The sequence below is a fragment of the Geotrypetes seraphini genome, chromosome 1 (assembly GCF_902459505.1).
Source record: "Geotrypetes seraphini chromosome 1, aGeoSer1.1, whole genome shotgun sequence".
Lineage (NCBI taxonomy): Eukaryota > Metazoa > Chordata > Amphibia > Gymnophiona > Dermophiidae > Geotrypetes > Geotrypetes seraphini.
In genome coordinates, this window is record NC_047084.1 from 536,319,865 (window position 1) to 536,341,379 (window position 21,515).

Genomic DNA, 21,515 nt, shown 5'->3' on the forward strand with positions numbered 1-21,515 from the left:
ACAAGGATAGCTTAACAAGAAAGCAGCCCCCATTTTCACTATTTCTTCCCGCATGGCTAAGAATAATTTTCTGAGGTCTTGGGTTGCTTTGGTAACGTCTGGGAAAATCCAGATCTTCTGTCCCATTAATAAGCTTTGGGGAAAGCAAAAAAAAGCTTTCATTATTGAGTTCAGGTTCAGTTCAAAGACCAATGAAACAATTAAAGTTCCTCTAAATATGATCTCCTCACTTGAATTCTCCAATATGCCTGTTAGATTATTAAAGTCAATTTGTCATGCCACTTCTTGTTGTTTAGCTTGCAAAACCTCTTTCTTCTTCAATAAATAGTAAATTTTATTAATTGGCGGTACCATTTCAGGGGAAAAATTCAAAATTTCAATTAAATATTTTTTAAACAAATCCAATGATGTAGATCAGTGTTCTTCAACTGCCGGTCCGTGGACTGGTGCCGGTCCGCAGAAGTTTTCTGCCGGTCCAAAGGGCCGGCACGTCCATCAGGCCCAAGACAGTGTTCTTCAGCCGCCGGTCTACAGTGCGATCAATGCGGTGTCTTCGGGCTGGCTTTTTGAGTGCTACAGTGCACAAAGCCATGGGAAAAGGCTCCTACGCATGTTCTGCGCCTGAACCGGAAGCCTTCTCTCTGACTTCGCAAGATCAGAGGGAAGGCTTCCAGATGAGGCATGGGACGTGCGCGAGGAGCTGCTGGCCACAGCTTTGTGCACTGCAGCACTCAGGAAGCCGGCCTGAAGTTAACACCGGGGGGAGGGAGGGGCAGGCCAGAAGGCAAGGCACAGTATGGAGGGAGAGAGACAACAATGGTAGGCGAGAATGCTTTTATTTTTTTTATTTAGTGATTGATTTACATCTGCTGTCTGTTCAGGAAGAAATGCATTTGTTTCTTTTCCTCTGGGATTGTACTGCTTGCAGAGTCTTGCATCTTGCACCTGTTCCTAAAGTATCTAAGGTGGGCAGACGAGATGGGCCGCGGCCCTTATCTGCTGTCTTTTTCTATGTTTCTAGACAACTGATCCTCTCTTCTCTCTCCCCTCTATAGCGATTAACTTGTTCTATTGATCACTTTCTCCTCAAAAATGGATTTCCTGTCCTATTAACCCTCTTTCTTACTCCCCTCTTAAAGTCAATCAATTTGTACCTTTGCTTAATCTTTGTAAACCGCATAGAACTTCACGGTATTGTGGTATATAAGCTGTTATTATTATTATTTGTAAATATTAGTACTTTTAGTTTTTGGTCCTGCATTTGCATGGGGCTGTTTTCTGGTAAGAATGAATGTTGACAAGCATACAGTATGCTTTGTGTATTTTAATTTTGTGGCTAGCCATTATGTGTTGTTAATACGATTATATTGTGCGTGTGTGTGTATATATGAAAAATGAATGGAAAAAATGGTTATAATTAGTACTATTATGTTGGCGGGGTCTGGGTGGGAGATTGGGTGGAGATGGGCACAACTTAGCCCAGTGTTCTTCAACTGCCAGTCCGCGGACTGGTGCCGGTCCACAAAATAATTATTTTATTTCCACTGGTCCATAGGTGTCAAAAGGTTGAAGAACACTGATGTAGATAACACTGACTTGGGGAAATTCAATATATGGAGATTCAACTTCCGATTAAAATTCTCCAACTGTTCAATTTTCCTTTGAAAAAGGACTCTGTCTTTGACTACAGTGGCTGAAACATTTTGCAAAGCGGAAACTTCCTTACTTATTTAGTCAAACTTAAGAGTCCAATTCCATTTTAATATTCTGAACTGAAGCGGACAAATTGTTAAGTTTACTCACAAGCTTAGTCATTTCACCAGTCGATGTTGTTACTGTAGCATCTAACTTTTGGAGTAATTTCCAGATATTTGACAAAGTTGCCAGCGAGGAGTTGGCTCCTTACGCTCCTCTACTCGTTGTAGACTTGGCTTCACAGGCAGCGTGGGTCCCCCTTCCGGTCTCCGTTGAACATGTCGGGTCCTCAGTGTTCCTTCCTTCAACGCTGTCCTGAGTCAGATTGGGCGGTGATCGGACTTCTGGGAGAGATATGGCTCCTTCCACCAGAGCAGCCGCAGGAAACTCTCCCCCTGTCACTATAGCTGGTGATCTCGTCAGGAACCAATCCATAGGGGGATCCACCCAGACAACCCCTTGCGTTTGCTATGGGGCATATCAAACCCTTCACTCAACAAAAGAGAAAAAATCCACAATTCTGCGGTCGGGTAAAATCCGGCCTAAAAACTGCAAAGTAAGACGGAGCTCTGGTTTCTGGCTTCTTTCACGCCGCCGCCATGCTATCTCTCTCAAAAAAACCTTTTTTTTCTTGGGGGGGGATAGCCAAGTGATTAGTGCATCAATCGCTTGGCTACTTTGCATGGGGTTTTAGCTCATTTGCATGGCTGGATGTGAAAATGGGCGATCGAGGGGAAAAATACACGGTGGGCCATTTTCTGCATCGGGTTGGTAAAAGCAATCGTTGCTAAAGCTGTGAAAACATGTTTAGCGACGATTGCTGACTTTAGTGCATCTAGCTCTAGGTCCTCTCCAGATATTTTTTCTCTTGTAGCACAGATTATTACTATGTTATATTCATGTTTATTCTTATTTTACAAGAATCTAAAGAAAAAGTATGCACAAATACAGTGGGAAATTTAAGGAGCTACTCTAGGGACCATACATAGATCAGCTGTTCTTTTAAGTGCAGTATCCTAGCATCCCTATTTCTTTTTTGCTAGCTCCCCAATTTATTAAGACTCCCATCAATCATCTCCCCCGAATCATTATCCCCCAGATATTGCTCAACGGTGGATCAAACCTCTTCACACACCTCCGGGTATCCCAACAGAGATTCATTCAACCTCCAAAATGGTCTCCTCTGAAGTTTACAGAATCCTCTCCAAGAGACCCAGATCTGAAATGTGGATAACTTCTATTTCCGCTTTTCCCAAGTCCCCCCACTGATAAACTAAACTAAACTAAACCTTAGGTTTGTATACCGCACCATCTCCGCAAGCGCAGAGCTCGGCACGGTTTACAGAGGTTGAGAGGAAAGGAACTACAAAGAGGGATATAGGAGAGGGACTGAGAAGATAGAGAGGGACAGGGTACTAGAGAACGGGGGGTGATTAGATTTTTGAAAAGAGCCAAGTTTTCAAGTGTTTGCGGAAGGATTGGAAGGAGCTAGAATTTCTGAGCGGGGATGAGAGGTTGTTCCAGAGTTCTGTGGTTCTAAAGGGGAGGGATATTCCAAGTTTTCCTGCGCGGGATATACCTTTTATAGATGGGAAAGATAGTTTCAGTTTTTGGGAGGATCTAGTGGAGAGTGGGTTTGAGGAATTCCAAAAGAGTGGGATAACGGGAGGAAGGATTGCAATGAGTCCATATGCCATCAATATATATGTACATTTGGGTTGCATGTGAATAAAAAGTATCAGTTCTCTGTGTTCCTTGGGTAGTTCTCCAGCAATCAAAAATATTTAAATTTCTCATTAATTCCTGAAATGACATTTCTCATAACTATGACCCCCCCTCCCCCTTGGAGTGATCACACTTATGAGGGTTTTTTTGTGTTCAGTCATTTTTATTTGTAAATTGTTTGTTGGCAGACACACTTATGGTTACTGATTTACATGATGGCTTCCAAAAAGAGAACCTATTTAAACTGCATTATAGTGATCTGGATACAAAGTCAGTAATACAGTTGGAATCAAAGTCAAGCTCTTAGGAGTTCTACCCACCTATAAGATCTCTGTACTAACCACAAAACTATACTTGCTGAGCTTGCTGCCATATCAATGAGTGGGGGAAAGACTTAAAGCCAAGAACCTTGATTTAGAGCCAAGTAATATTTTCCTTTTGTCATCCTTTTATCCTTTCCATGCACCACAGCTTTTCCTGGTATCTGCTAAGGATCTACCCTACTTATCAGCCAATAGTAATGCTGTTCAGGAACACTTAAATATCCAATCATGGTGTGCGTTTGCTTCTGTGCATCATGTTATTAAACAGACATTCATCCAAGAAAACCACAGGTTATTCATTATGGAGGTAGTTTTACAAAGCATTTTCCAGGGCAGGATTAATTCGTCGAGGGCCCCTAGGCACACAAGTACACTGGGCCCCCTGCCCCGCCCCACCATGCACCCAGGCGGAAACAGGAAGCTATGTCAGAGGGAAGCTTTGGGCAAGCAGCACCGCTTGCACAATTACAGTTCCCGTTGCCCTTCTTACCCATGATGCTTGCTTGTCTTACTTTCCGTCGATGGGGGGGGGGCGCATTGCTGATCGGAGTGGGGACCGCATTGCCGATTGGGGGGGGGACCCGCACTGCCAATCGATGCTGGAGGGGCCCATCGCCATTTGGAAAAAACAATTTTGATGCCCTCCTTCATCGGGCCCCCCTGACCATTTCGGGCCCTAGGCACGTGCCTACTTGGCCTATTGGTTAATCCTGCCCTGAGCACAGCATGCAGAAAATGGGTATTATAAAACTGTGCAGGCACATACCCATTTACAACAGCACATGTGTTTTTACATGGTCTGCCCATAGGTGTTCCAGGAGGCGGCATCTGGGTGAATCTGGAGTGCAGTTGTGGGGTACTAACATACTTCATGAACCTTGGGCTACTTTTACTAAGCTGTGAAAGCAGTTTTAGCGCACGCTTAGTGCGCACTGAATTGCCCCGCGCGCTAGATGCTAACACCAGCATTGAGCTGGCGTTAGTTTTAGCCACATAACGCGGGTTTAGCGTGCACGGCAATTCAGCGCGTGATAAAAATGCTATCACAGCTTGGTAAAAGGAGCCCTATGTGTACACCTGCATAGAGTGTCAGCACATAGCTGCAATTGCTTCAGAGCAAGTAACTTTTGAGCAAGTGCAAGAGCATTCATACATAACTGAGGCTAGTTTTAGGAGCCTGTTTTACAAACATAGGTAGGTACCCTGTTATAAAATTGCTCCACATGTGATCTACCACATTAGCTACAGTAGTAATTTCTACAAAATAAAGATGACATCTTACCTATAAGATTCAAGAAGATCAACAACTTCAGTCTGTCCAAAATGTCTAGCCCAGTCCAAAGCCATCCTGCAGGAGTTAGAAAATCATCTAGACATGTTGAGAGAGATCTTCCTGTTCAATGCTACAGCTAGTCATCATATTATCTATATCTGTCTTCACTCTTGAAAGGTAAAATTATGTTCTACCTAATAATTTTCTTTCCCTTAAGATGCAGCAGATGAATCCAGACGAATGGGTTAAGTCCATCCACCAGCAGGTGGAGATACAGAGTTCTGAACTGTGACTATGTACACTTTGGATGACATGCTCTTTAGTACTTCACTATCCTATATAGCAGGGATGCCCACACTTTTTGGCCTTGCGAGCTACTTTTAAAATGACCAAGTCAAAATGATCTACCAACAATAAAATTTTAAAAAACACAAAGCATACGGTAGGCAGAGAAAATATTAATTATCATTTATATTCCGGGGGTTTCAAAGAGGTCAAGACAGATGACTTTATGTAATGTCAGCTCAGTAACAACTATACAAAAATAGACAAATATACCCCCTCCCTTTTTACTAAACCGCGATAGCGGTTTTTAGCGCAGGGTGCTGCGCTGAATGCCCTGCGCTGCTCTCGATGCTCATAGGCTCCCTGTGCTAAAAACCGCTATTGCGGTTTAGTAAAAGGGGCCCACAGTGCAAAAAATAGACAGCAGATATTAATTCTCAAAACGGACACATTTTGATCACTAAATTGAAAATAAAATAATTTTTCCTACCTTTGTTGTCTGGTGATTTCATGAGTCTCTGGTTGCACTTTTTTCTTCTGACTGTGCATCCAATATTTCTTCCCTTCTTTCAGCCTGCTGTATGCTTCCAGACCTCATTCCCTCCGCCAACTTTTTCTTCTTCTCTCCCTGCCTCCCTCCCCTTTCTTCCTTTCTTTCTGTTTCTTTCTTTCTTTGTCTCCCTGCCCCCTTTCTTTCTGTCTGTCTTTCTCTCTCCATGCACCCTTTCTTTCTGTATCCTTGCTCCTCTTTCTTTCTGTCTCCCTGCCTGCTCCCAAGCCACTGCTGCCGCCATCGGGGAACAGGCCTCCAACCTCCAACAGGCACACTTCCTTCCTAATTCTTTCCCAAAATCACCTCTAAAAAATGAAAAGGGAAAGGGATTGGGATTTGTCCCACCTTTTAGTATACAACCATAGCAACATAGTAAATGACAGCAGAAAAAGACCCGAATGGTCCATCCAGTCTGCCCAACCATACATGATTTAATTTAAATTTACCTTTTTCTTAAATATTTCTGGACCAGAAACTCAGCGCTCTGCCCGGTACTATGTTTAGGTTCCATCCACTGGAGTCTCTGTCAAAGCTCACTCCAGCCCATCTAAACCATCACAGCCATCAAAACCCTCCCCAGCTCATCCTCAACTAGATAGCCATATATGGGACACAGATCATGCAAGTCTGCCCAGTATTGGCCTTACACACTCAAAGTGGTTTACATACAGGTACTTCAAGCATTTTCTCTATCTGTCCCAGTGGGCTCACAATCTATCTAATGTATCTGGAGCAGTAGAGGATTAAGTGGCTTGCCCAGGGTTAAAGGGAGCAGCGTGGAGTTTGATCCCACAACCTCAGGGTGCTGAGGCTGTAACTCTAACCACTATGCCACTTTTTCCACGGCCTGGGCCTAGTACTGATCCTTGTGGGTGCTATAGATGGGCAGACTGGATGGGCCTTTTGGCCTTTACTCGCCATCATGTTTCTATCCTCAGCATATCATGTTCCCTTCACCAACATGGACCCCCATGGACTACCACTCCCTGAGTCCTGTTCCTTATATGTGAATGCTATCACTACAGATTTTTACAAATATTGCATTACAACCTAGAAAGGAAAATTAAGTAAAAAAGAAAATAAAGATAGATAACCAAGACAAAAACATACCAGCCATTTGATGCTTTGCTGTGAACATTGGCCCCCATGCTGATTAACTGCTCTACCTGACTTGAGAAACCTCGGCCTGCAGCGACCATCAGCGGAGTTGCACTGGTTTCACTATGCCTATAGTCAACTAAACATAAATCAGAAACCTTAATTTCCTATCGTAAAAAAGTTTTACATCATTTAATAATTCAGAGTATTTAAACTATATAGTACTCCACAGAAGGCACTCATGATTCACTGATGAGTCAAACAGCCAGTCATTTAGGAACTTAAACAGCCAGGCATATCTTGGAGCATACTATTTTGAAAACCAACAACAAAGTTCATATCCTTTGAAATCTCAGTGAATGGTTGCATCTACATTATAAAAACAATATCACAGAGCAAGCATGCGTTCTATAGAGAATAATTCTAACAGTTTCATACAAACATAAGAGGAAAGATGATTTATAAAAGTTTATGGGCCTGTTTTACAAAACCATGCATCAACAGCCCCGAAGCCCTTTAAATTTCTATGGGCTTCGGGGCCGTTATGCGCGACTTTGTAAAACAGGTCCTATGTTTCTTGATCATATGTCTCTTTAGCTATAAATTACAATATTATTATTAAGACTTAGCCAAAAGGAAAGATTTATAAACTATAAAGAGTTTTACCTCATGCAAAGTTGTCATTTCTTTAATAAGACATTAATTATTTTTTCTGAGGCCCTCCAAGTACCTACAAATCCAAAATGTGGCCCTGCAAAGGGTTTGAATTTAAGACCACTGAACTAAGACTAATTTCTGACTGCATGTGTCTTTAGCTGCTTGAACCTTTTCTATTCTTATAGAGTTCTTTTCATAATTTGATTGCAAACTGCCTTGTTTTGTAAAAAGATGGAACAGCAAATATTTAATAAACCATAAACCAACCATGGGCGGCATTCTCATCTGGGAGTTGTGCAAATCATTTCAGTACATATTTATCAGTTTTATTTCATAACCTAGCCAGACACTATAGAGAAAATTTTTATAGAGGATTACCACTTGTAAAGTGTGATTTGCATGCAAAAAGGTTTATTACAGTAGAATCTCAGTTATCCGGCCCCAATGGGGATTGGTAGATGCCGGTAACTGTAGTTGCTGGCTATTTGAGAGTTAATGTAAAAATAGTTTGGTCTCCCTTCCCACTTCACTCTATCATCCTCCCACCCCCACTTGTAGGTCCAGTATCTTCTTTCCTTCTTTATTTATTTATTTAATTCATTTTCTATTTTCCCCAAAGAGCTCAGAAAGCACAGTTACTTACCGTAACAGGTGTTATCCAGGGACAGCAGGCAGATATTCTTGACTGATGGGTGACGGCACCGACGGAGCCCCGGTACGGACAATTTTAGCGTGATTGCACTCTAAGAACTTGGAAAGTTCTAGCAGGCCGCACCGCGCACGCGCGAGTGCCTTCCTGCCCGACGGAGGCACGCGGTCCCCAGTTAGGATAAGCCAGCTAAGAAGCCAACCCGGGGAGGTGGGAGGGACGCAAGAATATCTGCCTGCTGTCCCTGGATAACACCTGTTACGGTAAGTAACTGTGCTTTATCCCAGGACAAGCAGGCAGCATATTCTTGACTGATGGGTGACCTCCAAGCTAACAAAAAGAGGGATGGAGGGAAGGTTGGCCATTAGGAAAACAAATGTTGCAAAACAGATTGGCCGAAGTGTCCATCCCGTCTGGAGAAAGCATCCAGATAATAATGAGATGTAAAAGTATGAACTGAGGACCAAGTAGCAGCCTTGCAGATTTCCTCAATAGGAGTGGAACGGAGGAAAGCTACAGATGCTGCCATAGCTCTAACTCTATGGGCCGTGACAGAACCTTCCAGTGTCAGTCCGGACTGAGCATAACAGAATGAAATGCACGCTGCTAGCCAATTGGATAACGTGCGTTTAGAAACAGGATGTCCCAATTTATTCGGATCAAAGGACAGAAAGAGTTGGGGAGTTGATCTGTGGGGCTTAGTACGCTCCAAATAGTAAGCTAAAGCCCGCTTACAGTCCAAAGTATGCAAAGCCTGTTCTCCAGAATGAGAATGAGGTTTTGGAAAGAATACAGTCAGAACAATTGATTGGTTGAGATGAAATTCAGAGACAACCTTAGGGAGAAACTTTGGATGGGTACGCAGAACCACCTTGTCGTGATGAAAGACTGTAAAAGGAGGATCCGCAACTAGTGCATGCAGCTCACTGACCCTCCTGGCAGAGGTAAGAGCAATAAGGAAGACCACTTTCCAAGTGAGAAACTTGAAAGGAGCTGTAGCTAAAGGTTCAAACGGAGGCTTCATTAAGGCGGAAAGAACCACATTGAGATCCCAGACAACAGGAGGAGGCTTAAGAGGTGGTTTCACATTGAAAAGACCCCGCATGAATCTGGAAACCAAAGGATGAACTGAGAGAAGTTTACCATGAACTGGCTCATGAAAAGCAGCAATAGCGCTGAGGTGGACTCTGATGGAAGTAGACTTGAGACCAGAGTCAGACAAAGAAAGAAGATAATCTAACAAGGTCTCCACTGCAAGGGAAGTGGGGTCATGATGATGAAGAAGACACCAGGAAGAAAACCGTGTCCACTTCCGATGGTAACATTGAAGAGTGGCAGGTTTCCTGGAGGCATCCAGAATAGAACGAACGGGCTGAGACAAAAGAGTATCATTTGAAGTCAGTCCGAGAGATACCAAGCTGTCAGGTGCAGAGACTGGAGGTTGGGATGCAGAAGGGTCTCCTGATGCTGGGTAAGCAGAGAAGGAAACAATGGAAGAAGAATAGGCTCCCTGGAACTGAGTTGAAGTAGAAGGGAGAACCAATGTTGCCTGGGCCACCGTGGAGCAATTAGAATCATGGTGGCTTGTTCCCTCTTGAGCTTGAACAAGGTAAGGAGCATGAGAGGCAGAGGAGGGAAAGCATACAGGAACAGATTGGACCAATCCAGAAGAAATGCATCCGCTGCCAGACGGTGAGGAGAGTAGAGTCTGGAGCAGAAGAGGGGCAGCTGATGATTGTGAGGAGCTGCAAAGAGGTCTACTTGAGGAGTGCCCCATTGAGCGAAAATGGACTGGAGAGTCAAAGGATCGAGAGTCCACTCGTGAGGCTGGAGAATCCTGCTGAGATTGTCCGCTAAGGAATTCTGCTCTCCCTGAATGTAGACAGCCTTCAGGAATAATTGGTGATCTGTCACCCAAGACCAAATCTTCTGGGCTTCCTGACACAAGAGGCGAGAGCCTGTCCCACCCTGTTTGTTGATGTAGTACATTGCCACTTGATTGTCTGTGCACAGTAGAAGAACTTGAGGGAAGAGAAGATGTTGGAAAGCCTTGAGAGCATAAAACATCGCTTTGAGTTCCAGGAAATTGATGTGATGCTTCTTTTCCTGGACTGTCCAAAGGCCTTGAATTTGGAACTCGTTCAAATGAGCTCCCCAGGCATAAGGGGAGGCGTCAGTGGTGATGACCAGTTGATGAGGAGGTAGATGGAACAGAAGACCTCTGGAGAGATTTGAGGATATCAACCACCATTGTAGAGATTGACGAAGAGATGATGTCACAAATATGTGTCGTGAGCAAGGATCCGTCGCTTGGGACCACTGGGTAGCTAGGGTCCATTGAGGAGTACGCAGGTGAAGACGTGCGAAGGGGGTGACATGAACTGTCGAGGCCATGTGACCCAAGAGTATCATCATGTGCTTGGCAGAGATGGAGTGTAGTGGAAGCACCTGCTGGCATAGAGTTTGAAGACGGTTGGACGGCAGGAATGCTCTCATGAGGACTGTGTCCAGGACCGCTCCTATGAACTGAAGTCTCTGAGTAGGGATGAGATGTGATTTGGGTAGATTGATCTCGAACCCCAGAAGCTGTAGAAAAAGGATGGTCTGGTTGGTGGCAAGGAGCACTGCCTGAGAGGAAGTGGCTTTGATTAACCAGTCCTGAAGGTGATGCGAGCATAGAAAAGCAGCCACCACAATGAGACATTTGGTGAACACTCTGGGAGAGGAGGCAAGGCCGAAGGGTAGCACCTTGTACTGGTAATGACAGTGATTGATCATGAACCGGAGGTACTGTCTGGAGGCCAGATTGACCGGTATGTGAGTGTATGCCTCTTTGAGATCGAGGGAGCATAGCCAGTCGCCTTGATTGAGAAGAGGGTAAAGAGTAGCCAGAGAAAGCATTCTGAACTTTTCTTTGACTAAGCATTTGTTGAGATCGCGAAGATCTAAAATGGGTCTGAGATCCCCTGTGTTTTTGGGGACAAGAAAGTAACGGGAGTAGAATCCCTGCCCCTTCTGATCTAGAGGAACTTCCTCTATAGCGTTCAGAAGGAGGAGGGATTGAACCTCCTGAAGAAGGAGGGAAGATTGAGGAGTGTTCAAAGCAGACTCTTTTGGCAGACTTTGGGCAGGAAGAGTCTGAAAGTTGAGAGAGTAGCCGTGGCGGATGATGTTGAGGACCCATTGATCCGAGGTGATGATCTCCCAACGGCTGATGAAGAAAGTAAGACGACCTCCTATGGGTTGAGGAAGGTGGGCAGATGGTAGAAAACTGGCTATGCCCTGGAGAATGAAGTCAAAAGGGTTGGGTAGACTTCTGTTGTGGAGGTGGCTTCACTTGTTGCTGCTGTGGTGGCCTAGGGGTTTGTCGTTGTTGCTGACGTTGACGCCTAGGTTGTTGAGGAGCTGGTGGTAAAGGGCGAGCCACATAGCGGCGTTGATAGGCCGATTGTTGCCTGAAAGGCCGAGTAGGTGGAGTCTTCTTCTTGGTTTTCAGAAGAGTATCCCATCGAGTCTCATGGGCGGATAGTTTTTGGGTGGTAGAGTCCATGATTCGCCAAAAAGTTCATCCCCCAGGCATGGAGCATTAGCCAGGCGATCTTGATAGTTGACATCAAGCTCCGACACTCTGAGCCAAGCTAGACGACGCATGGCTACAGACATGGCCGTGGCTCTGGTGGTAAGTTCAAACGCGTCATAGATTGACCGGACCAGGAACTTATGAAGCTGAAGGAGAGAGGAAGAACACTGGTGAAAAGCAGGTCTCTTGCGGTCAGGGAGGTATTTTTCAAAGGAAGCCATGGTGTTGATGAGATGCTTGAGGTAAAAAGAAAAATGAAAAGCATAATTACCTGACCTGTTAGCCAGCATAGCATTCTGGTATAACCTATTGCCAAATTTATCCATGGCCTTTCCTTCTCTACCAGGAGGGACGGAAGCGTACACACTAGCTCCTGCAGACTTTTTAAGCGTAGATTCCACCAAAAGAGACTCGTGTGGAAGCTGCGGCTTATCAAAGCCAGGTATAGGGATGACTTTATATAAAGAATCTAATTTATGAGGGGCTCCTGGTATGGTCAAAGGAGTCTCAAGATTTTTATAAAAGGTTTCTCTCAAGATATCATGGAGGGGTAATTTGAGAAATTCCTTTGGAGGCTGGTCAAAGTCCAGTGCATCAAGGAACGCTTTGGACTTCTTGGACTCAGCCTCCAAAGGAATAGAAAGAGATTCACACATCTCTTTCAAGAAAGAAGTGAAAGAGGTAGAATCTGGCTTAGAGGATGGATCTGGAACAGAAGGATTCTCATCAGCCGATGAACACTCACCCTCAGAGAGAAGAGGCTCTTCGGAGTCACCCCACAGATCAGGGTCCCTAATTTGGGAACTGCGATCCCGAGACTCCGGTGTGGAAGGTTCAAGGTGCCGGGATTTGCGTACCAACTTACCCGAATCCAAGGAAGCAGTGCCAGGAGAAGTTAAAGGCTGTATTGGTGCCGAAGTTTGAACAGCCTGATGCAGCGCTCTTAGCTCCGGTACCAGAACTGGCATGGAGACTGAGGAAGCCGAATGAACCGGTACCGATAAGGTGGAAGCAGCAATTCGGTCGTCCAGCGAAGGCACCGGTACCGCTTTTTTCTTCTGCGGTACCTGCGGTGCGGCTCGACGCCCCGAGGATGAGGAGCCCGAGGTCGAGGGACTCACCTCAATAGGGGCGGAGCGCTTCCGCGGGCGCCTCGTGGTCAGCAGGACTGGGCTCGCTGCCACAGAGACCGGAGGCCGCTCCAGCGGGGAAGGCTTCTTAGCCTGCTTACCTGACTGTTGCGACGCCGGCGCGGTGTTGCGCGGTGTCGAAGAGGTGGGTGCCGACTGAGATGGGGCCGATGCCGGTGTCGATGTCGCAGGGTCAGACATATCGGCACCGAAAAGTAACCGTTGCTGAATTTGACGGTTTTTTAAAGTTTGTTTTTTTAATGTGGCACAGCGGATGCAGGTGGAAGCCCTATGCTCGGGACCCAGGCACTGTAAGCACCAGTTGTGTGGGTCGGTCAGAGAAATGGGCCGTGCACACCGCTGGCACTTCTTAAACCCTGGCTGGGGGGGCATGAAAGTAAAAACGGCTTCTGCCAAATCGAAGGCCGAGGCCTCGATGGTGGCAACAGGCCCCGCCGGGGCGAAACCGAAATAAAACAAAAAAGAAAAGGATTTTTTTTTTTTTTTTTTTTAAACAATAAAATAATAAAAGAAAAAGGAAATATTATTTCCTCACAGGTTTTCGCGAGCGGAAAGGCGATACAAAAAAATCTTTTCAACAGCCGTTGAAAAGGACGCGTCTTCTTAGCTCCGCGGAAACTAAGAAACTGGGGACCGCGCACCTCCGTCGGGCAGGAAGGCACTAGCGCGTGCGCGGTGCGGCCTGCTAGAACTTTCCAAGTTCTTAGAGTGCAATCACTCTAAAATTGTCCGTATCGGGGCTCCGTCGGTGCCGTCACCCATCAGTCAAGAATATGCTGCCTGCTTGTCCTGGGATAACAGGTTACAGGTTAAATGTACATAACAGATTACGATTAGCAATTGATTTGCCACTTGGTCACTTTCTCTTTCCTCCCTCCCTTAACCGAAGCAACAAAGCCGGTTCTGACAACACCCTCCCTCCCTAACTCCGTCGAGACTGCCAATAAACTGGAGAATTTAGAAAATCAAACAAGTAGGTGCAATTTATGTGTTAGGGGCCTTCCTGAGCCCAAAAATTATAAAGATTGCAAGGAGGTGGCAATTATTTTCTTGAAGCACTCTGACAAACAGCAAACCTTCCCCAGTATTGTACAGTATTCTCATCTCATTCTGCACCTTATCCAGCTGAACACTTTCTTAGGTCTCGTACTTTGCTTATGGACAGCCTCCAGACTGGCAATACAGATCAACAGCCCTATCTCAGACCCACTCTACAGTAATGTCTTGAAAAGAACATTGTTATGACAACATTTAACTCTGCTGTCTTAACTCAAAGCCTTACTATTTCTTTTTTGTTTTTGTTGTTGTAGTATGTGTATCCTGTGTTTTTCTAAGCTAAACCGTAAGCTCCAAGTAGGAACAATAAAGTGTAGGTCTCTGCAACATACAGGATATACAGATGCACATTGTGCTATACAATCACGATCATAATCAGTTTTATTTAAATATTTTTAAGATGCTATAATTCTAGGCAATACACATAATCAGAAACAAAGTTATCATTTACTTTTTTTCTGTCCCTTTGTCAATGCCTTTTGAAAGTTAATTTGGTCACAAATAATTCAATGTTAGAAAATTATGTTGCCCTATCCTATGATACTATTTTATTTGGAACGTCTATGAGATTCAAGAGTCAAATTTCAGCAAATAACAATAAACTTTTGTTAATACTGACGGGGGTTGCCATTTAACATATTACTGGAAATTGGAAGGACTATACTAAACTTAATTATACCTTTTGGTGGAATTCAGTTTGTCATATTTATAAAATGGAGAGAATGTTTGCTATACAGCAAGGAAATTATAATAGTTTCAAAAAGATTTGGGGGCCATTGATTGCATATTCTAATGATTAGACACCTTGGACACCTTTTTATTACATAGGACTATCTTTAATGTGGGGAAGGGGAGGTATGTTATATGATTTAATGGGTTTATTCCTGATGAATGGGATGGGTGGGGGAGGGGTCTTTTTTATATGCATTTGACAATAATTGTTAGAATGTCAAGTGATTTGTACGAATTATCTGATTGAATATTGTACACTTGTTGCAAGAGTTAAAACTGAATAAAGAATTTAAAAAAAAAAAAAAGAAACAAAGTTATAACTCACAATGAAAAATATTTTGAGAAATAGAACAAGATATTCCACCCTGAATGAAAGGAGTCCACTTTCTGGGACAAACACAAACATGTGTCTGGGGTCAATTGATAAGCATGGATCCCAAAAAAACCAAACAAACACACATACCCATTAGAGTCCTCATATCTTGAAAACGTGGTGTGGATAGAACACTAAATATACTGTACAATGTTATTAGGGGGACACACATGCATATAAGAATAGCCTTACTGGGTCAAACCAATGGTCCATCTAGCCCAGTATCCTGTATTTATGGAGGCCAATCCAAGTCACAAGTACCTGGCAAAAACCCAAATAGCAGCAGCATTCCATGCAAATAACAATCCTATAAGAATTCCTTTCCTTTGGAAAGTAGACTGTATAATAACAGCAACCTACCACTGACATTTTCAGTTAAAATGAGATGAAACAGCTGAGCAAAAGCATCCACGTCTTTCTGAAGCCAAATATCAGAGAGACACGCATCCATTTCTTTTACCAGCCATGGCTCCAGGCAATTCACATCTTTTTCAGTCTGGAAACACAAAACATTAAAAAAAAAGTTTAGAAGAACAAAACACCAGCTAAGCCCATTTCAATTTTTTTCTAATCACAGCTGAGTATAAAGAACAGCCTCCAAAAACTTAACAAAAAGGACTAATATTTTTTCATTACCACTACCAATAAGACCTAAGTTTCTTGCTCAACAAATGGTAAGAGCATAGCAATGAGGAAAATGCATTGTCCCAACAAGTATCAACCAACCTAACTTCAAACTAAAAGATTAATGTTGTAAAGAGGGAAACAAATTCTACTTATATAAAAAAAAAAAAAAAACAGATTAAAATAAACAGCAATGATTACTTTGACCCAGATTCTCTAGCATCAGTTGGCGCCCAAGCTCAGTAAAAAACATCATTTTTAACTGAGTTTCAAGGTGCCTACCAGCACTGGACTCGTACCTCTGTAAGCACATAGGTGTGGCATGGCAGTAAGTTCCCCCATAAGCTGGGACCCAAACCTTCCTCTTACCATGTATCCCCAAGGCCCTGATTCCCTGTCTGAGACAGATCTTGCAGTTGGTGGCTGAAAATCAGGTGGCCGCTTTCTCCTGCAGCGTCATGAGGTTTTAAGTGCTATTTCATGGAAATATGCTAAGAGCTGAAACGCATGCAGGACGAGATTTTGGGAGAAAATCAGGACTGTGCGCAGAGAACTTATAGAGTTGGGAGTGGAGGGCTTGGAAACCTGCACTGATGAGCATACTGAGGCCCCAGAAACACTGCGCACTCAAGAGAGGATTTTTCTGTATGCAATATGAAGATATGTTGCTTACGTTTAATTATTTGGAGAATAGGGGCAGCAGAAAAATCTGAGATTATACGGAGTGTTTGAGGCAACAGAAATGGAGGATGTTCTATCTATCTTTATAGAAAAGGCTGAAGACTTATTTGTTTCAGAAACTGAATTTGTAACTCTGACTGAATGATATTTGAAGATCAGTTCTAAATTGTCAATTCGGAACCTAATTGTTGGGAGTTGGTGGACAATAAGTATATCACATCACATATAAGGATACTACTACCCCGCTTGTCTTCAGCGAATTAAGAGTCCTTAGTTTGTAGAGAAAGAATTAAACACAAAAGAAAACCCCAAAAAAACAAAACAACAAAATAAAATAATTAGTCAACAGGCATAAGTACAAGAGAACAAAGTGATGTAATTTGTCAGAAAACACAAATGAAAACTCCTGGCTGAAAAAGATACCAAACATAGCATGCTTAAGTTAGGCAGTCCCTCAACATGTAGTATTACAATGCTGAGAGGGGTCAAAGACATACCAGCTGACTGAACACTGTGTCACCTCCATCATCTAGCAGGTCATAATCCTCCGGCACTGCTGGAACAGTTCTCTGCCGCTGAGATTCTGGTTTGATGATGTTGTCTTGGGCAGAATACCATTCAGTAAGAGTGGTCTGCTGCTTCTCTTCTAATCAATTGACAAATGCAAATAATTGAAACACTGAGAACTCTGTGTAAAATGGATTAATATGGATGCAATATAGCTAATGCATGCAATACTAATCATCAAAAACACACATTTAAAGCACAAAGACAACTAAATGTTATCTGTTATCTGACTGTGGTATTTCTCTGCTGCAGCTACCCTGCAATTCTCTGGACTCAACTATCTCCTAACTCTGTGTCTGAAAACGTGATATTCGCATCATCCTGACAAGACCTGAAAGTTAATATTTAAATAACTTCACTTGTGGCATACGTGCTATGGGCGCATGCATAAGGAGCAGGTCATCCTCCTTAGATGAGCTCTTTGTGGTGAAATGTCTAAACCCTATGTGACCCCCAGATAGGACAAAACACCTCCTATATTGATTTTGTATTAATACCTTCTTTTCCTTTTCTCCATCATTTGACCTTCATTGAGGCTCTCCATATGACTACCAATCTTCCTACCCAGTATGTTATGGACGCTGCCCTCTACTTAACTCCCTACTCATCCAGCTCCTATGTACTCAAACACTTTCAAATCTAGTTCCCTGTATACCTACTGTCACTCCAATCCCCACTCTAAAACCTTTCTTATGTGATTTATTGAATTACTTTTCCCTGCATCATAAAACATCACTTATATCAGACCAGATTACTTATAGCCTTCACTTCCAGTTTCTAGTCAAGACCTGGCTTTTATCAGGAAAATAATTCATCTTTTTCATTCCCTTCCACCTTCTTATACAGTTGCTTCTGCTACTAGACAATCTCAAAGAGGTGAGAGACTCGAATTTTGTTCTCAAATTCTTTCCTTGTTATGAAACTTCTTCCTAAAGAGTTCCCATACTCGTAAATCCTTTTAAATTCAAAGTCTCAAGAGCTCCAATCATCAATTCAGGAAAGGTTCCATATAGACCAATTAAAAAAGGCCAAGAAAGCCTATTACACCAAACTAATAAAGAACTTGTCTAACTCAAAAAAGTTTTTTTCATTGTTTACTAATCTTACCCACCCCAGAAAAAGTTGCATCCCCAAAGGTCTCCCCCTGTTACACAAATCTACTGAACCAATTTCTTTCTTTTTTTTTTTATAAATCTTTATTAATTTTTAAACTTTGACAGTGCAATACAATTACTTGAACATAAATATTTCATAAAACGCACTATTAAATACACAATTTATACATAAAACAATCATTTTCTCCTCCCCTCCCAATTATTAATACAAGAAGACATTTATGTGTTTACAAAATTATAATTAAGTAATTTTAATAATCAAAATACATTTCCCTCCCCTGGATGTGTAAGGAAAACCAACAACAAAAATAAATAAATAAATGCATGACAATTATTATGATGTAACAAATACAGTCAATGGGCTCCACACTCTATTAAATGTACTACTAAACCCCAAACAATCCGCATTCATTCTCTCAAATTTATACATGGTACAAACATCTGTCCACCAAAACGTGTAATTCAGTCTGTCATAGCTCTTCCAATTATGTGTAACCATTTGAATAGCTATTCCCGTCATGATCAAAAAAAGACAACTTTTATATTTATCCAAAGAAGGCTTGAAATGTAAAAGCGTACCACAAATTATGGCTTCATAGGTTAAGGGAATTGCTGAATCAAGAATAAGATTAATTTGTCCCCAAACTGACTTCCAGAAATTAAGTATCAAAGGACAATCATATAACAGATGATCCAAAGTCCCTATATCATTATGACAGTGCCAGAATCTATTAGACTTGGAAGTGTCTAATTTTTGTAAACGAACTGGGGTCCAAAAAATCTTATGTAATAAAAATAACCAAGTTTGTCTCATAAATGCCGACGCTGTACATTTTAACCTCCAAGTCCAAATTCGTGGCCAACGAGATGCAGAAATATACTGTTTTATCTCGATACTCCAAATGTCTCTAAGACTAAGAACCAACTTCATTTTCAGCCTCTCTCATATCCTCCTTCAATCTACCATCTCTGGAGACCAATACCACTCAGTGGCGTAGCAAGGGTGAGAGACACCCGGGGTGATGGCACCCCTCCCCGCTCTCATCTCCCCCCTCTTTCCCCCAAGCAACAAGAACTTCAACGTGCTCCTCACAACCCCATCGGCTCTCCTTCTGACATCACTTCCTATGTGCGGCACCCAGAAGTGATGTCAGCAGGAGAAACAATGCGGTTACGAGAAGCACGTGACCGCACTGTCTCTACGAGACGACGACAGGATTTCACAGCAGCCATTTCCTATGAGTGATCTGCACAGGACAGGAGCTTAGGAAGATCGCTCCTGTCCCAAAAGCCCGCTAGACCACCAGGTACAGTTCCAGGGAGTCTCAGAGGGCTTAAGGGAAGGTCTGGGATTCCGGGGGAAGGTGGGGGGGGTCAGAACTGGCTCGAATATTATTTGCGGTTTTTTAATATTCGCGGGCCGGCTCTGCCCCTAACCCCCGTGAATATTGAGGGAGAAGTGTACTTCAATTCTCCATAATTGCACCTTCTGTGTTGCAGAGGCATGTGTGTCAGACACATATGCCTCATCAAATGGAGTCCCACAAGGGCACTTTCCTCTGTTTTTTTCAATCTCTTCTTCAGTTCTCTTCTCACACTAATCCAATCTTCTGGTATAAGTGCCTATTTTTATACAGATGATATTTTCCTTGATCCATTACACGGGTCAACAAAAAAAAAAAAAAAAAAAAAAGTTTTTCTTTGCTACTGAGAACTTAAGAAGTGTTCTTAGTTAATTTAATGACCCTGATTTCAGATCTGTAATTGAAATTCAGCTAGAAAGTCAGGTTTCTGAGATACACGTTACTGATTTTTTAGACAGTCTGACATATCGGCACAAGCCAGGATAGTGTGACAATTGCAGAAAAAAGATATTTTGGTGTCCTGCCTTAAAAGATGCCATTGCTTCAACCTTGAACCCAACAATTCTGCTTTTTCCTTTGACAGTAACAAGTCTCTAACCAGATCATTAAGATCTTCTTGAGTTAGCAGGTGAGGTTGTTTTTCATCCACTTCAGGTCCATACAACTCCTCCACAGCAGCAGAGGGTTAGGGGCCCAATTGTAGGCTGACAATACATCATTTGGGCAGCTTTCACCTGTGTTGAATAATAATGTTGTAGGTGGTACAACTCATTACAATACTTAAAATCCCTAATCCTCCTCCACCTCCTTAACAATGCTAGACCTGGGCAACAACATGGACTCCTCCTCTGACTTGATGCATTAATAATTTTAAATGGTCCACACACATCCCCATGGTTAGTTTATATTTGGGTTAGGGTGGGGAAAAATGTATTATATGGTCATGGGAATATTGACAATAGGGGGGTATCTATCTTTTTTTTATTTCATAAGAATATATGATTGTATTTACAAGTGATTTCTGAAAATTGTTGTATTATTTATAATTCACTTGATGTAAGATTTAAAAATGAATAAAGATTTATTTTTTTTTAAAAAAAATTTTAAATGGTACCTTTTTGTTGACCACCCTAAGCCATTATAGAATACCAGCATAAACCCGCTGTGGAGCACCACGGGTTAATAGAAACATGAAGGCAGATAAAAGGCCAAATGGTCCATCTAGTCAGCCTAGCTACAGTATCCAGTATCTCCTCCTCTCCCTAAGAGATCCCACATACATGTCCTACTCTTTCTTGAATTCTAACATAGTCTCCACTATCTCTACCGGAAGACTGTTCCACGCATCTACCACCCTTTCAGTAAAGTATTTCCATAGATTACTCCTTAGCCTATCACCTCTTAAATTCATCTTATGCCCTCTCATTCCGAAGCTTCCTTTCAAATGAAAGACACCCCTCATGTGCATTTATGCCCTGTAGGTATTTAAACGTCTCTATCATATCTTCCCTCTCTCGTTTTCCTCAAAAATATACATATTGAGATCTTTAAGTCTGTCCCCATACATCTGATGATGAAGACCATTGATCATTTTAGTAGCCTTACTCTAGACCAACTCCATCCTGTTTATATCTTTTTTAAGGAATGGTCTCCAGTATTGTACACAATATTCTAAATGAGGTCTCATCAGAGTCTTATACAGGAGCATCAATACCTCCTTTTTCCTACTAGCCACACCTCTCCCTATGCATCCTAACATCCTTTCAGCTTTTGCCATAGTGTCTTTTGAAACTGTTTGGTCACCTTAAGATCATCACATACTATCACACTCAAGTTTCGATCTTCTTTCATGCACAAAAGTTTTTCACCCCTAAACTGACCGTTCCCTCAAATTTTTGCAGCTCAAATGCATGACCTTGCATTTCTCAGCATTAAATCTTAGCTGCCAGATTTTAGACCATTCTTCAAGCTTCGCCTGGTCCTTCCTCATGTTATTCACACCATCAGGGTTGTC

General features: G+C 42.7%; 1 protein-coding gene across 5 annotated transcripts in view; it reads right to left on the reverse strand.

Moving 5' to 3' along the window:
• The window catches only part of YTHDC2 (YTH domain containing 2), a 217,440-nt gene that overhangs the window by 134,507 nt on the left and 61,418 nt on the right, over positions 1-21,515 (reverse strand). For all 5 annotated transcript variants that reach the window (XM_033929088.1, XM_033929090.1, XM_033929087.1 and 2 more), the window contains exons 10-13: positions 16,953-17,101; positions 15,511-15,646; positions 6,965-7,091; positions 5,026-5,091 (exon numbers count right to left, since the gene is read on the reverse strand). In XM_033929088.1, the coding sequence (XP_033784979.1) occupies positions 5,026-5,091; positions 6,965-7,091; positions 15,511-15,646; positions 16,953-17,101 (478 nt within the window). The remainder of the gene's footprint in view (positions 1-5,025; positions 5,092-6,964; positions 7,092-15,510; positions 15,647-16,952; positions 17,102-21,515) is intronic.